At 45.3% G+C, this 15,171-nt stretch overlaps 1 protein-coding gene across 1 annotated transcript in view; it reads left to right on the top strand.

Moving 5' to 3' along the window:
- The first annotated feature begins 6 nt into the window (after window positions 1-6).
- The window catches only part of STK24 (serine/threonine kinase 24), a 110,824-nt gene continuing 95,659 nt past the window's right edge, over window positions 7-15,171 (top strand). Inside the window, exon 1 of the mRNA XM_012644450.1 lies at window positions 7-210. Coding sequence (XP_012499904.1) covers window positions 169-210 — 42 coding nt within the window. The 5' untranslated portion in view covers window positions 7-168. The remainder of the gene's footprint in view (window positions 211-15,171) is intronic.

Raw genomic sequence — 15,171 nt, 5'->3', positions numbered from 1 at the left:
CCCGCCACTGAGCCCCGCCGCCCGGCCGGGACCCGCCGGGGCTTGGGTGGCTTCGGGCTCCGGCCGGCCCCGCCGCCCGAGAGCTGCGCGCGGCCCGCGGGCCTCATCGCCCGCGCGGATCGCTGCGGCCCGGCCGTCCCGTCCCAGGAAGTGGCCGTCCTGAGCGCCATGGCTCACTCCCCGGTGCAGTCGGGCCTGCCCGGCATGCAGGTAGGCAGGAGCGGGCGGCCGGGGGAGGGATGTGCGGGCCGGGGCGGAAGCGGGCAACTTGACGGTGTAAACACGCCCCCCCCACGCTCACCCTTCCGGGGTCGCGCTGCAGCCTCGCTCCCCGCTTAGCTGGGGGTCGAGGTCCAAGTCCCCGGGCTTTCCTGCCCGCTCCGGCGGCCGGGGTCTGGGGGATGGTGTGTGTGTGTGGAGCGGTCATGGGGACCGCGGCCTGGGTCCGGATGTGGGGGTGCTGGCGCCTCGCCCTCCTCGCTCCCCTCTCCCCCAACTCGTCCTGAGCTGCAGGCCCGGCGTGGGCCCTGTCCCCGGGGAGAAGTGATGGGAAGAAATGCCCTTGGAGGCCCCGCTTGGTGCCTGGGCCCTGCGTGCTGCCTGGGGCCGGGGCGGTGGGGGCCCTCCCGGGCTCTCCCCCAGGCCGCCCCCCCGCACCAGGCCAGCGCAGGGAGGGGAACGGGGAGCGCGCCCTGGTTTGTCCCGGGCCCGGGCGAAGGAGGCAGGGCGGGGTGGAGGAAGGTGTAACTGCGAGTTCTACTTGCAGTGCATTTGTTAGGAGCCTTTCGTTCTGCTGCTGGCCGGGGGTAAAGTGTGAGCTCGTAAACCTGGAAGAAGGAATCCATAGGACAGGGTGCGCTGGAGTGTCTCGAGCCGAGGTCGACCCACCCGCTACCGGGACACTGGACTTTCACTTTGAGACTTGATTGGATTTAGATGAGTTCTTTGCCAGTAAACCTCTCCGTCGATACTTTATGGCATCTTGGCCTACCAGTGACTTTTTGGGGGCTTGGGGGAGGAGTTGAATTTCAAATTGACATGAATGCTTTAAAGTTTTGCGCCATTGGGGACTGTTTTTAGCTCTTTGAAGAGTAAAACCACCATCCTTGCCTAACTTGTAATGTTTGTAAGCGCATACATGGTGACAAAATGATGAGAATTAAAATCTCACGGTAGGTACAGTTAGAATATGTTATTAAAGTTTTGCTTTCCCAAACACTTTGGCTAGGAGAGTGAACATAAAAGAGTTTTGAGAAAACTCTCAAGTGGATCTCAAGTGGATCATTGGTTGTTTTATAGATACCAGCAGGCTCCTTCCCTCTGTCTTGAGAGCAGAGCAGCCTACACCTGGGCTTTTACGAGTCGGGATCTGCCCCTCTCTTCCGGAGATCATTCCCTTCTTTTTAAAACCATAAGAAGAAAACTGGATTTCGTTGTTCAAGTTTGAGATAGAAAAATAGGAACTCAAAGTTACCATGTTAATGGCAGCTAGAATTTTAGCCCAAGTTTGTTTTTTAATAAACTTAGTGTGTTAAGGTAACTGGGAGGATACTTGAAGAATATTTTTTTGTTGAATCTCATTTAAAGAGCTTGGAATTTAACATACATTTAAAACCTAAGCTTCTGCAGACCACTAGGTAAAAATCAGATGTGGTTTCTTGGTATATCCTAAAGCTTTTGCTTTGGTTTGAATTTAGAGGCATGTAGGTCAGAGTGAACTGGGTAAAAAAGAATTTCTGACCAGTAGAGCAAGAAGGACATCTTGTAATAATAGAGAAAAATACATTTGATCAATATTTCCTTTAGTTTGACTTTTATACTGTGTTAATCAGGTTGTAATATAGCACAAATGCATCACTTAGGTACTTGGCCGTTGTGAAAAGGGAATCAGTTTGAAAAGATACTTAAAACCCCTCTGGCTGGTGCTGTGAAGTCAGTGTCAGGGGGTCACCAGGTAATATCTGGTCTCTCAACCTTTTTTTTTTGTCCTCATTTTTTTTTTTTTAAAGAGTGGATCAAAATTCTTGGGAAAAGAAGATAAATTTCCTTAATAACTTTGCCTCCCAAATGTAATGTATTTCCTAGTTGGTGGTATATGGGAACTACCTGGGAGCTGTTTTTATTTTGCTTTGTCTGGATAAAGGATGATACATTTTTCTTAGTAGAAAAGATGACCAAACTTCCGGCTCTTTTAGTTTTAGAGGTGCGAATGTGGCTTCAGACAGTCATTCCTGTACTTAAGTACATCTGCAAACTGTGTGATGACAGTTTTTAGTGTGTCATTTGGGGAAGAACATTCCTTTCCCCTCTCTTCCCCCCACCCAGAAAAGAAAAACAAGAAGCACATTGATTTTTTACTTGGACTTAGCAGCTGCTGCTGCCCTGGGAGGCTTCCCTAAGAGTTGCTGCTGAAGATTAAATTAAGAGCACACCTGCTTTTGACTGTTGTCTGATAAAAAGGGAGGAGAAAAGCACGTATCTTTTCTGTGCCCTGCCCCGGTAGGCCTCATAGCCCTTCCTTTTTTTCTTATCTCCTGACCTGCGCTTAAAAGGAGTTGGCTTAAAAATTTTGAAAGATGGCAAAGTGAATTAAGGCAGCCTAGGCAAGAATGCTTAAAAAATAACAGTGAGCCAGTGAGCAAGCGAATATGTTAGTATAAACACCATTTTTCAGTATCTGGCAAATCATTTTTATGCTTCTTGATTCTTACTGGCACCGCTTGAGGAATGGGTATTATTTATGCCACTTTATAGATGTGGAAACCAAGGGAGTCTAATTGAACTGACCAAAGTAAGATAGTATATTATATGGCAAATTTGTGATTGGAAACCAGGTCTTCCCTGCATTAAAGACCATACTCCTAGGCACCATGCTGTATTGTTTTATTGTTACTTTTCCAAACATGAAAGTTTATTTCATTTGAAATCGGATTTGCTGAAGAAATTAGAAATATAAGATTGATATTTATTCAGTCAGCGGCCATTATTGAACATTCATGTGCCAGGTCCTAGGTGAGGGGTTGATGGCTATAAATCTGAATGGGTTACCATTTTAAATAAATGTTTAATGAAGATTGCTGGGGCCCTTCCTTTTTTCCTTCCCAAACCCCAATTTTATATTACCATAAGGGGGGAAAGGAATAGAAATCATTCAGTTACCACTGAATGTGGTAACTACAAGTAAACAAAGAAATTAGGCCATGTGGCTATAAGTACTCTTTCATTTAACATTTGTTGTTTCACTCAATTGAGATTAAAGGAAAAGCTTTGGAGGCTGGAGCACTGATCAGATTTGAGTTTGCATGAATTGTGATTTAAAAAGAACTAGATTTTGGTTTATCAGTTTCTATTTGAGAATTTTATCAGTCCCTTTTCAGCTTTTCTGGAAAGTAAGAAATGTATTTTACATCAGGAGCAGAAACACGTTTCAGGAGCTAGTACTAATCTTTACTACAGGTTGAGTGTTCCTTATCCAGAATAGTTAGGACCAGAAGTGTTTTGGATTTTTTTTGGATTTTTGAGTATTTGCATTATGTACTTACCGGTGGAACATCAGAAATGCTTTAATGAGCATTTCCTTTGAGCATAATGCTAATGCTCAAAAAGTTTAATATTGCGGAGCATTTTGGATTAGGATGTTCAGCCTGTACTTGTGATGTACTGTGGTGATCTGTTTTATTTAAAAAAGAGGAGCTGGTTGCAATACTAAATTGATTTCACAGCCTGCTGGTTCATGACCTACAGTTTGAAAAAACAGTGAATTAGATAAGTCACATGTATTGCAGGGTCTGGTTAATTTTGAAGTTGTTGTGAATTTAAGATACTCTCATATTTGAAAGTACAGACAATTTAGAGAAATAGCTTAAAACTTAAAGTTTCTGCTTGTGAAATCATCCTGTCCTGTGCCTTCCTTTTCTGTTTTTCTAGCTGCTTGGAGAAACAGACTTTTGCTGAGAATGCCCCTTCGTAATGGGCTAGTGAGAAGGGTGTTTAATGGCCAGTTTGGGCACACTGGGAGCTTTTCTCAAGTGCTCTGCTCACCCTAGGAAGCCCTGTGTGCTCTGAAAGTCTGGGAGGGGAGATGAAACAAGCAGAGGACAGCTGCATTTAATTGTGGCTTATGTGCTCTTGTACTTTTTCTTGTTAGTGTCACATTTCTGTAGTTTCTTTCCTGCTGCTTTGGGAGATGCCTGTCGGTGTTCACCCTGTTGCCATCTGTATCCTGGGGGAAGGTTGGTGTATCACATGTGTGGACAATGAGAATATCTGTGAGCACCTTGAGGGAAATGCTGCGCTGCCTATGCCCTAGGAAGGTTGCAGTGAGCAAAGGCGTGTGGTTGGTAAGCAGGAGGCGGGTTCTGGTGGGCTAGACCCATCCCAGAGCTGGAGAGGCAGTGGGGGCCCAGGCCTTGGTGTGCAGGCAGCAGGATGCATGGCACATCTTTTAGCAGGTAAGTGTCATGTTCTTTAGGACTCCTGCTTTCTCAGGGTAGGTAGTGGGAGAAGGTGGAAGGGGTTGGATTCTGGGGAGTGCTGGGTCCCCCCTTAGAAGGCATCTGAGCACTTCAGGCAAGAGGAAGCCCAGGGTAGTTAAGTGTAGGAAGCCTAGGTTTTGGCAGGATGGCCAAGGTGGACATCTTGGCAGGGTTAGCTCAAGCTTTGCTGATTTGAAGTCTCAGGGAACATTGTATCCCTTCTATCCCCTTTGCTTTGTGATTCTTTTTGCTGCAATGCTGAAGAGTAATGAGGAAAATAGAGGTATTCTTCTGTTACTGTTAGTTGCCTAAGCAAGTTTTAAAAAAATACCTATTTGAGTACTTCATGTTCCCTCTTCTCTATCACCACAATGTAACAGTGGTAAGAATTTGTTTTGCTTGAAAGTGTTTTCTTTTGGATTGTGTGTGTTTGAGGGGGCGTGGGGGTGTCAGAAAGTTTTTTAAAATTGAAGTTAAAAAACTTTTGGAGAAGTCCAGGACATTTTGGTTCTAATCCCAGATCTGGGGCTGTTCTTGATAGCATTTCACATAGAACCAAGTGATGTTCAGGTAGGAGTTGGTCGGACAGATTAGGTATTCTAGATTGCTGGTGGGGCACAGTGTCCCTGCACAGAGCAGTTGGATGAGTGGCAGTGGCAGTGTTGCTTTCTTGCCCCCTTCTGTGATTTTGATGCTACTGTTCTAATGCGTGGAGCTGAGCTTCCTCATCCGCTGCAGGTTGACACTGATCGTCAGTTTTCAGTTTGACAGTGGTTTTTTTTGAGGACCTTGGTACAAGATGCAGTGTGAGGAGTTGCTGTGGGGATGAGCCTGTTCGTGGTTCCTGCTGCTTCCTCTAAAGCCAGAGTCCAGGAATGTGCTGGGCTCTTGAGAAACATGCCACTCAGCTCTTTATTGGGCGATTGCTCCTGTGATTCAGAGTGTCCCGTTTGGAAACTCTGTACCTTCAGGAAGTGGACCACACCCGGTCCACCTTCTGTGGCTTTTGAATGCCTTAGTGCAGCGTGATTATCTTTAGTGGAATCTCGTGGTTGGGGCGAGTTCGGGAAATAGATGTCGCACTGTGTTATCCCTCCGTTGCTGGGGAGAACCAGCCACCGTCCTTGGACCAGTTTGTAGCAGTCATTTCCCATAAGTCTTGTTTTTGCAGTGGAAATTATTAAAAATCTCAGTGCTTTGGCGGGAAAAAAAAACAAAAACACCTGGCTCCTGGGGATGAATATGGAGTTTCCTAGTCCTAAATGGCTCCCTGGTTTCCTAGGTTTAGATAATGAGAAATAAAATGAGATGTACCTTTGCTTGTTACAAAACATGAAGCATCGCCAATTGTGGGTTATGTGCACCCAGGGAAGGACATTGTCGACTCTAGACACCTTCCGTTGTGTTTTCTTGGTTAAGCAAAAGAAACTTCCTGTTCAGCACCCTATTGGTATATGAATAAATTATGGGAAAATTTCAAGTTATATAGTAATGCTTACCAAATATGTAAATATGTAGCTGCGGTTATTTTCCTATTTTAAGTCTCTCCATTTCTTTTTTTTTTTTTTTTTTGAGGCAAGGTTTCACTATTGGCCTGGGGTAGAGTGCAGTGGCGTCAGCCTAGCTCACTGCAACCTCCAACTCCAGGGCTCAAGCGATCCTCCTGCCTCAGCCTCTGGAGTAGCTGGGACCACAGGTGCACACCTCCATGCTTGGCTGATTTTTCTATTTTTAGTAGAGATGGGATCTTGCTCTTACTCAGGCTGGTCTTGAGCTCCTGGCCTCAAAAGATCCTCCCATCTCAAAAGTGCTGGGATTAGAGGTGTGAGCCACCGTACCCAGCCTTTTCTTGTTTTCAAGAGAATTTTAGACGCTAAGATTTAAAAAGGACTTATGGGTCCACATTCTTTGTTTTATTTTTAATTACTTAGGATTTTGTTTAGTTTCTGTAATGGGTTAGTTTTGTAAGGTTTGTTGGGAAAGACAGCAGTTACTTGCCACTTCCCTCCATTTCTTAATCCCCAAAGGTAGCACCTTTGATCTTTCCTAGATGATCTTTTCTGTTGTTGTTACTTCTTAGTTTATGAAAGACATTAAACAATTGCTGCTTTTTTTCCTGGTTTCAGGCATTATAGACTTTGGACTCTGCAGATGAGGATTCAGTTCTCTTCTGCTTGCTTTCTTCCCTCACATGTGTTCTCCTCCCTCCCCCAGCAGAGCCATATCATAGCTTTGTTTAGATCAGTGTGCACCATGCACGGCTCATGTGACTGCGCAGGGCATCCACAGCCCAGCCATCATAGCAAGCCATGATTACTTCTCACATCCCTTTTGGACCTCAGACTTCAAACTTTTCAGTTGTTGCAACCTTGTGGAGCAGTGTGTGCGCTTCCTCTCCTTGGAGAAGTTCCTTGAGTCTGTTCCCTGCTTGAGTCTGGACTGCTCGTCTTCCAGCCCTGTGAACTTCTGCCGTCCTCTGATCTTCCCTTGCCTTTGTCCCCTGCATTCCTTTTGCTGCTCTCCTGTGTTGAATATCCTGTTTCTGTATGTCTTGTCGTCTTTTGTGGTTCATGCCATGGTGTTGGTGGGGCATGTGTATCTTGCAGTGCCTGTGAATAGGGTACATGGGAGACAGGCTTTTCAAAAGTTTCTTTTCCTTTCCCCCTCCATCGATACTTTGGCGTGTTGTAAAATCGTAGGGCGGGCATGCTTTTCCTCCAGAATTCTGAAGGCATTTCCCCACCAAGTTTTAGCTGCCAGTGCTGCTGGTGAAGATGCAGTGCCGCACCAGTACTGGATTCTGTTCTTCCCCTGGGAACAAAACACAAGCTATTTTGTTCTTCCAGAACCTAAAGGGATCTGCATTTTTTACTTGTGTTCTGAACTTTCACAATGATGTGTCTTGGTGTGGGTCTATTTTCGTTCTTGTGACAGATACTTGGTAGCCCTTTCAGTCAGGCAAACTCAGGTCTTTGCTGTGAATTTTTTTCTTTGATTCCCCCTCCTTGATTTTTTTTTTCGAAACAGAGTCTCACTATGTTGCCCAGGCTAGAGTGCCGTGGCGTCATCCCAGCTCACAGCAACCTCAAACTCCTGGGCTCAAGCAATCCTTCTGCCTCAGCCTCCTGAGTAGCTGGGATTACAGGAATGCGCCACCATGCCCGGCTAATTTTTTCTATATATTTTTAGTTGTCCAATTAATTTCTTTCTATTTTTAGTAGAGACGGGGTCTTGCTCTTGCTCAGGCTGGTTTCGAACTCCTGAGCTCAAACAATCCGCCCGCCTCGGCCTCCCAGAGTGCTAGGATTACAGGCGTGAGCCACCGCGCCCGGTCCCCTCCTTGATTTTTATGTTCTTTCTTGCTGAAACCCTTTATTACTTGGATGGTGGACCTTCTGGGCCAGTCCTCAGTTATTCTTACCTTTTTAAAGCTACTTTTCATCTCTTTGTCTCTTTATTTGGTATTCTGGGTGATTGTCTCAACTTTTCCAACTCTTCCAGTGAGTGTTTCGTTTCTGTTCCTGTTTTTAAATTCTAAGAGCTCGTTTTGGTTCTCTGTTGCTTTGTTATAGTGTCCTTTTTTTATTTCGGTTGAAATATCTGCTATCTCTCAAGCAGGATTCTCTTCCTCCAACCAAGGCCCCATTTTTTCCCTTTGTTGAGTTTGGTCTCTCTTTTTTTTTATGGTGGAGGCCACCTTTGAATGTCCACTAATATTTAAGAGTGGGGGCTACCAAGCTAGTTGGAAATCCCAGCCCTCAAATGGGCTTTCATCAACACAGTGCTCATTGTCAGGCATTCGTGCTGGACAGGACAGTGGGAATAGCTTGGGTCTGTTTCTCGTAGCATTTTATCTGTCTTGCCTTCCTGAGGAAGCCTTTCCTTGAGCCTCTGCCTTCTTCCCATCTGGACTGGTTCTTGTCCTCACTGTGGTACACCTCTCAGGCTAATGCTTCTTCCTTTTCTGGCCCGAAACCCCATGCCCACCTGAGCTCCACGTGGAGGAAAGGGACTGGCTGCGAGTGCAGTATGTGTAGCCTCATCCTCCGGTTTATTTCAGTATGCTGCTTCTGCACTCAACTGCTGTCTGCTGCTGCCTGGTCTGGAAGCCCTCAAGTTTTCCTTCCTTTGTGGAGAATACATTTTTAGACGAGACTGGGCCTGTTCAGAGCAGTGTGGCCATAGACAACAGAGAATACCTTTCAGTCCTCTCCATGACTAGGGGAGCCTGGCAGTGGGGAGCTGGGCAGGCCATCTGGCTTCTACCCACTTCTCCACTCCATGTCCTCTGCATAGATAGTAATACCTGGTGTGCCAGTTCCTGAGTTTTGGGGATTCAGCACTATGAATTAAGCTGATCTCTGCTTTCTTCCACCTCTAGTTTAGATTTGTCTTTCCCCATCCTCATCTTTGTTCCACCATCTACTTTCCAGCTTCTGAAATTTCATTGTTGTTGTCTTCTCTCCCCTGCAAGTATGTGGAGACTTTTAGATTTTTAAGAAAAACCTATTATGATTTCAGGATTGATCCAAGTAGATGCTGTCCTCAGTGTGCACCCTTCCTCCAAGTCACTGTCCTTCAACCTTAGGTGCGTGGATACTGGGCCAGGCGGGTGAAGGGATCGCAAGGTCGTAGGACTGTCTGCTGCCCTGTGCTGGGGTGGAGAAGGACTCCTGAGCCTCTGTTCTCTTCATCATGTGATTCTGCCTTTTATTTGCTCCCTGTAAATAAACAGCAGCATAAACATATGCTTATTTTTCCAGCTCTCTACCAGTCAGTGACCTGCACCCCTCTAAGTTGAAATGAGAACCTGATTTTCTCGTTTCTCTTATCTTTTGGTCCCAAGATCCTGTGGGCACAGATCATTTCAGGGAGCTCCATAGGATTTCTTTGGAGAAATGCTTGCTTAAGTTGATAATGCCTTAGGGGCTGAACCCGTGGTCCAGAATTGAGTCTCTGCTGCTTGAAGGGTAGGGCAGTGTCATTCTGGGTGCAGGTTCTCCGGTGGTCGGTGCAGGACAGGACACAGCTGTGCAGCGGGTGTTGCGTGTCTTGCCCAAGCTGGCTCAGGCACTTGCGTGGTGGATCCGGTGTGCTGTGTGTCAGCTGATTGTGCAAGGTGGTCTTGGGAATGGAGAGCAGCTGTGTCTGTGGGCCAGGGCATGGGCACCACACAGAGCTGTGCTGTACATACACGACACGTCCATGAAAATGAATGAAAAACACTAGGGGAGCTGTGCCATGCATATACGACACATCAAGGCATGAATGAGTGATGCCAGGGGTACGTTTCTGAATAGGGAAAGCTGCTCTTCGGGCTATTGCCTTAAAGCTGTTTCCTACTTAAGAACAGAGTAGTGCTTTCTTGGGTAGAAATTTACAGCAGTAAACCATTGGTTACAAATGAAAATAGTCTAGAACGTGGGGGCTGGGCCTTGGCCAGTAGTTATTTTAGGCCACTTTTATTTTGTAGAAATTTGAAAACATCTTCGGTGTGGTGAATTCAAAGTTGTTAAACTGCCACCTGAACTCCCGGTGAAGACAGATATTGTTTGAACGTTCCTTTCATGTGTCGGATGCAGTTTCACCCTTCCAAACATTTCTCAAAAGGTCATTGAAAAAGAAACAGATTGTCAGTACAAAGAATTACTCACTTCTTCAGCGTTCTACCAGTGGAGATTGCTTTTCCTATCTGCTTCACTGTGTGTTAACTGCAATGGATAGGTGGGAAAAGTAAATGTGCCTTTGGCGCTGCCGTATTTATGTCAGTCTGGAACATAGAAACCTTTAGAATTTGTTGCCCTTAGTGGGAAGCCTTGTAGGAATGGGACTGATTTTATTGCATTCCCCTCAGGAAGGCTGGGCACAGCGTTGCAGGGACTAGAGCCCTGACTTTGGTGCCAGCATGTATGTGCTTTTCCTTCCCCAAATCGCCTTTCTAGCAGGCATTGTGGATTCCTTCCACCACGCCCCAAACACACCTCTGTTTCCCTGAGGATCAAATTGTACCTAGGCCTCCGTGAAGCCATCTCAGTTCAGGGCTTGCTAACTGGAGGTGTTTTGGGCACTTTTATTTCCAGTATTTTTTTTTTTTTCATTATTAAAGAAGAACATGTTCATGTTCCATTCTTAATTTTTTTTTTTTTTTTTTTGAGAAAAAGTCTTCTTTGCTTTGGGGGGTGGGTGTGATCCCTCTTGGCTCTGGGGGGTTCTGGCTGCAGGATGCTCTGTGCATGGCACATGGGCAGCTAGGGTGGTTTGTGATCTTGAGGGTCCTGTGCCTGATGTTGCCTTCTTGGTGGTGGTGTCCCCACGCATGCGGGAGTAAGCTGCTTTCTGTCGCCAGCCCCACACCCACAGCCTTGCACTGTGGCGGAGGGAGCTGCCGGCCATCAGGGGTCTCACCACTGTATAGTCTGCTTATTCCTCTAGATCAGGAAACTTGTTCCTGTATTATTTTTAACTGGCTTCCTGGAATTTAGGATTGTGGTTGTGGGGGGAGGTGACTTGGACATAAGATGTTTTCCCTGTTCCTTTATCTCTTTTCTCTACTGGGCTCTTAGGCCCAGGGTGGGACTGGAGCCCTTGACTGGCTCCTGTTTATTGCCTTTCAGGTATTGCCCAGATTGTGTTGTTTTGAACTGTGAAGTAGTGACTGAAAAAGTACCCAATAATCTAAGGCAGAGGTTTTCAAACTTTAGCATTTATCAGCATCACCTGGAGGCTTGATGAAATGCAGACTGCTAGGGTCCCCCTCCAGGTTTCTGATTCTGGAGGTCTGAGATGGAGTTTGCATTTCTAGCAAGTTTCCAAGTGTGTTGCTGCCTCCAGGACCATACTTTGAGAACTTTGCACTGGGGAATTGAAAGGAATCCTTAAATGTTACTCCCCTGTGTATAGGGGAGCACACTATTTATTGCCTTGCCCATATGCAAAGCAGTTCAATTGAAAATCAGTGCTCGTATTTCAGAAGACTGACCGGAACCACTGATCTGACATAGGGAGTTGACTGGGCTTTTAAATTGTAAGACTTATTAGGGCCTTCACTGTTTTGATCATGTCACTCCCTGCTTGGTGGCTTCCTGGTACTTCCTGATCAAATGTAAAGGCCATGGCCGGGCGCGGTGGCTCATGCCTGTAATCCTAGCTGTCTGGGAGGCCGAGGTGGGCGGATTGTTTGAGCTCAGGAGTTTGAGACCAGCCTGAGTAAGAGCGAGACCCCGTCTCTACTAAAAATAGAAAGAAATTAATTGGACAACTAAAAATATATAGAAAAAATTAGCCGGGCATGGTGGCGCATGCCTGTAGTCCCAGCTACTTGGGAGGCTGAGGCAGGAGGATCGCTTGAGCCCAGGAGTCTGAGGTTGCTGTGAGCTAGGCTGACGCCACGGCAATCACTCTAGCCAGGGCAACAAAATGAGACCCTGTCTCAAAAAAATAAAATAAAATAAAATAAAGGCCATGAGTCTAAAACTCAGGGCCTTAGTTAATAGCCAGCATCGTCTCTTCAACACCTCTCCCCTGTGTGGGCTCAGCTTCCCGGCTGTGCCCGCCTGTTCCTGGGTCTTTGAACCTGCCCCTCCCCCTGCTCAGCCAGTGCAGCATTCCCGGACTCAGCACGCCCAGGTTCCTTTGCCTAGGAAGCCCTTGAAAGCTGTTAGTACTTATGTTGCCTTTTCCCTCTGTGTTTGGAGGGAAGACCTTGGGGAGGGTCTGTGTCATCCACCCAGCTCCTCGCTCCAGGTGCCAGACACGGGCTCCTGTGAGTGTTGGGAGATGGTGGTGTGAGGACTGCCTACCCTCAGGCATTTGGACTCTCTTTGGTCAAAATTGATTTTCTTTTCTTGATAGCTGTTGTGTTTAACACTTAACTAAAGATATGCTATACATATATTTCAGAACTGGAAAAAATATTCCAGACTAGTAGACTTCTTAATGTTCGGAGTGTTAGGGCTTTTCTGTATAAATAGTCGATTTGATTTTTAGTTCAGAAATGATCTGTATTTCTGTATTAGCCTCCTCCCCTTTATTTTAATAATGCAGGCTTTTATCGGTGTGTACTGGAATTGGTTAGACTTTGATCTTATGAGACTTTCTTATTTGAGGGTTTTGAGTTTATTTTGGCCTTGAGTTTTGCTTTAAGTGCATTGTAATTTTTCTGAGGTTTGTTATAGTTCATTACATGAGGGATTGGAAAAATGTTTTATGTGGTTTTTTCAAATATGAGGGTAAACAGCACAATATACAGAGTTAGAGGATTGACTGTGTCAGAAAGGGTAGATACAAAGTTTGGGCTCTTTGCTTTCCATTTTTAAGGATGAGTCTAAAGTCTTTTGGAAAAACAGTTGGAGTCATTCCGAATGCCTTCCTCTACGTTATCTTATATGAAGTGAAACTGCTTCCATTTCCTGGCCTTGGTTCCACAGACTGCCTGTATTTATCTCTGCAGAATAAATACCGAGGGTAGGATTGAAGTGTGCACATCTAGGAGGATTGGTAGTCTCAGTACACACTCCTCAAATTGACCTGGGGCCCATTGATACCAGCCTGTGGATATTGTGGAATGGAATTTCTTTTCCCCGGCGGCATGAAGCAGAGTTATATTTTAAAGTGATCACGTAGTTTAAGCAGTTTCCCCAGTAACATACCTGACTCCTTCCTCTTAGATGTGTTACTGTTGATGTGGAACAAATGGTTCCTTGAGAGTAGGCCTGAGAAGCTCCCCCTCCAAATCTATGTACGTGTATGTACATACATATGTATTCATACAAAATGTGTTATTTTCTCTGCATCATAAAATGACTTTATCAGTAAGAAACCTAAAAGAAGCCTGTGCCGTAGCACTCCTGATCAGAGATGATCTCTCTTTGTGTTTCCAAGAGGAACGTTTACTCTTAGCATCCTGAAAAATAATTGGAGTGGAAAGTTACTTAAGATGATAAAGTATTTTAAGCTTTTTAAAAATGATAAAATGCTTGGTATTTTTATACATGGCCTATTGCATAGATGATTTCTTAATATATTAGCTATAGCAATCAAATAAGGCTGTTTTTGAAATTCCATGAAAATGATTCTTCCCTTCTTTCATCTTTTTGTATCAGAGTGGCGATAATTCTGTTCGTTTCTGTTGGAGGAATTGTGATAGGCCGTTTGAAAACCAGCGGAAGGGCCTGCAGTTGCTTATCTCAGCATGGGCGCCCGTTTCCTACCCTGGCCCAGTTGTCTGTGAATAGTCTATTAAAGAATAATGTGAGATGTGGAATTGGAGATTGGTGCGGAAATGGGAACCCCTCCCCCAGAAAAATACCCTCACTCCATCCCCATTAAATTATTTTTAAAGCAAAAGCATCTATAATCCCAATACTTTAATATAGCTGTTTTCTTTTTTGTGTGTTTTCCAGTCATCTGTGTACACACATATCTTTAAGTACTTGTGGTCATATTGTAGCTGCGCTTTTTATGTTGTTTTCCATTCAGAATTTCATCATAAATACCGTCCCACATTTCCATACAGTGTTCATGGTGATTATTCTACTGTCCTGACCGGCTTCCGTGCCTCCTTTAATAGAAGGCATGCCTCGTTGTTAGGGCAGAAGAGTTCCAGCCAGAAACACATTCCTGTTCGGCTCTGCTGATTAGAAAGAATAACCTCGCTGCTTTCTTTTGCCTTTGGACAAAGGAAAAAATTACTTCTCCTCCTCCCTCCCCCAGCAGTGCTGTTGGAAAATACTGTGTTTAGTGAGTTTTATGTAGTGAATTGCTTTGGTTGCACTGATGAGTGACTGCTCGCTGAGTGGCATTACACGTTCATGCGGGGCTCCTCACCCCGTGCCCAGTTGTGTTCTAAACATGGGTCGTTACATGTGGACCGGGGCCCACACATGCTGTGTGTGTGTGTGTGTGTGTGTGTGTGTGTGTGTGTGTGAGAGAGAGAGAGAGAGAGAGAGAGAAAGAAAGAGAGAGAAAGAGAAAGAGAGAGTGAGCACTCTCAAGTGCCAGCCAGCATTAACTCAAGACAATAAAACCACTCTGCTTTCCTGGCTGTCTCTAGGCTCAGGGTGACTTTGAAGGGAATGCACAGGCCCGGGGAAGACAAACAGCTAGAATTCTACCTGGCTGAATTGTATTTTTAATTGTCCTTCAGATGAATATGTGTTAAATGTTTGATAATATTCTGATAGCTTTTATATTTTGTGTGTGTTTCTTTTTGGTCCTTTTGATTTAACTAAAAGTTTTAGATGATGTGGAAATTTGCAGAAGTGCAAATATTGTGACTTAAAATTACTGGTCTGAGTGAACATTCAGCCCCACAATAAGACCTGTCTGCTTTCTGATGGTGTCATAGTGTTTGCATTTTGAGTGGCAGGGCAATAGTCATGGAAATAATACATTCCTTGTATAAGTTTTTCATCCTGTACAAGATGCATAAATGAGAGAGGGGTGACATTTAGCAGGCGTGTTGAACAGCGTTGAAGACTGGACGGCTGGCTACGCGTGGCAGCCCTGGGGCTGGAGCAACGAGGCAGGTGCCTGTCTGTCAGCACTGAGACTGTGAGCAGCCCTGGTCATTTCAGGGTTTGCTGCCACGTGCTTTCAGATTAGTTTAGATCTCGCCTCCAAAGGAGTTAGAAGAACTGTTGGTTTTCACACTTTTGGATTTTGAAATTTTGGACAAGGGACACAGACCTTTACTACT

This window comes from Propithecus coquereli, unplaced genomic scaffold, assembly GCF_000956105.1.
Source record: "Propithecus coquereli isolate 6110/MARCELLA unplaced genomic scaffold, Pcoq_1.0 Scaffold212, whole genome shotgun sequence".
NCBI lineage: Eukaryota > Metazoa > Chordata > Mammalia > Primates > Indriidae > Propithecus > Propithecus coquereli.
Note: the sequence above shows the minus strand (reverse complement) of the source record. Positions and strands in the feature narration are given on the sequence as shown.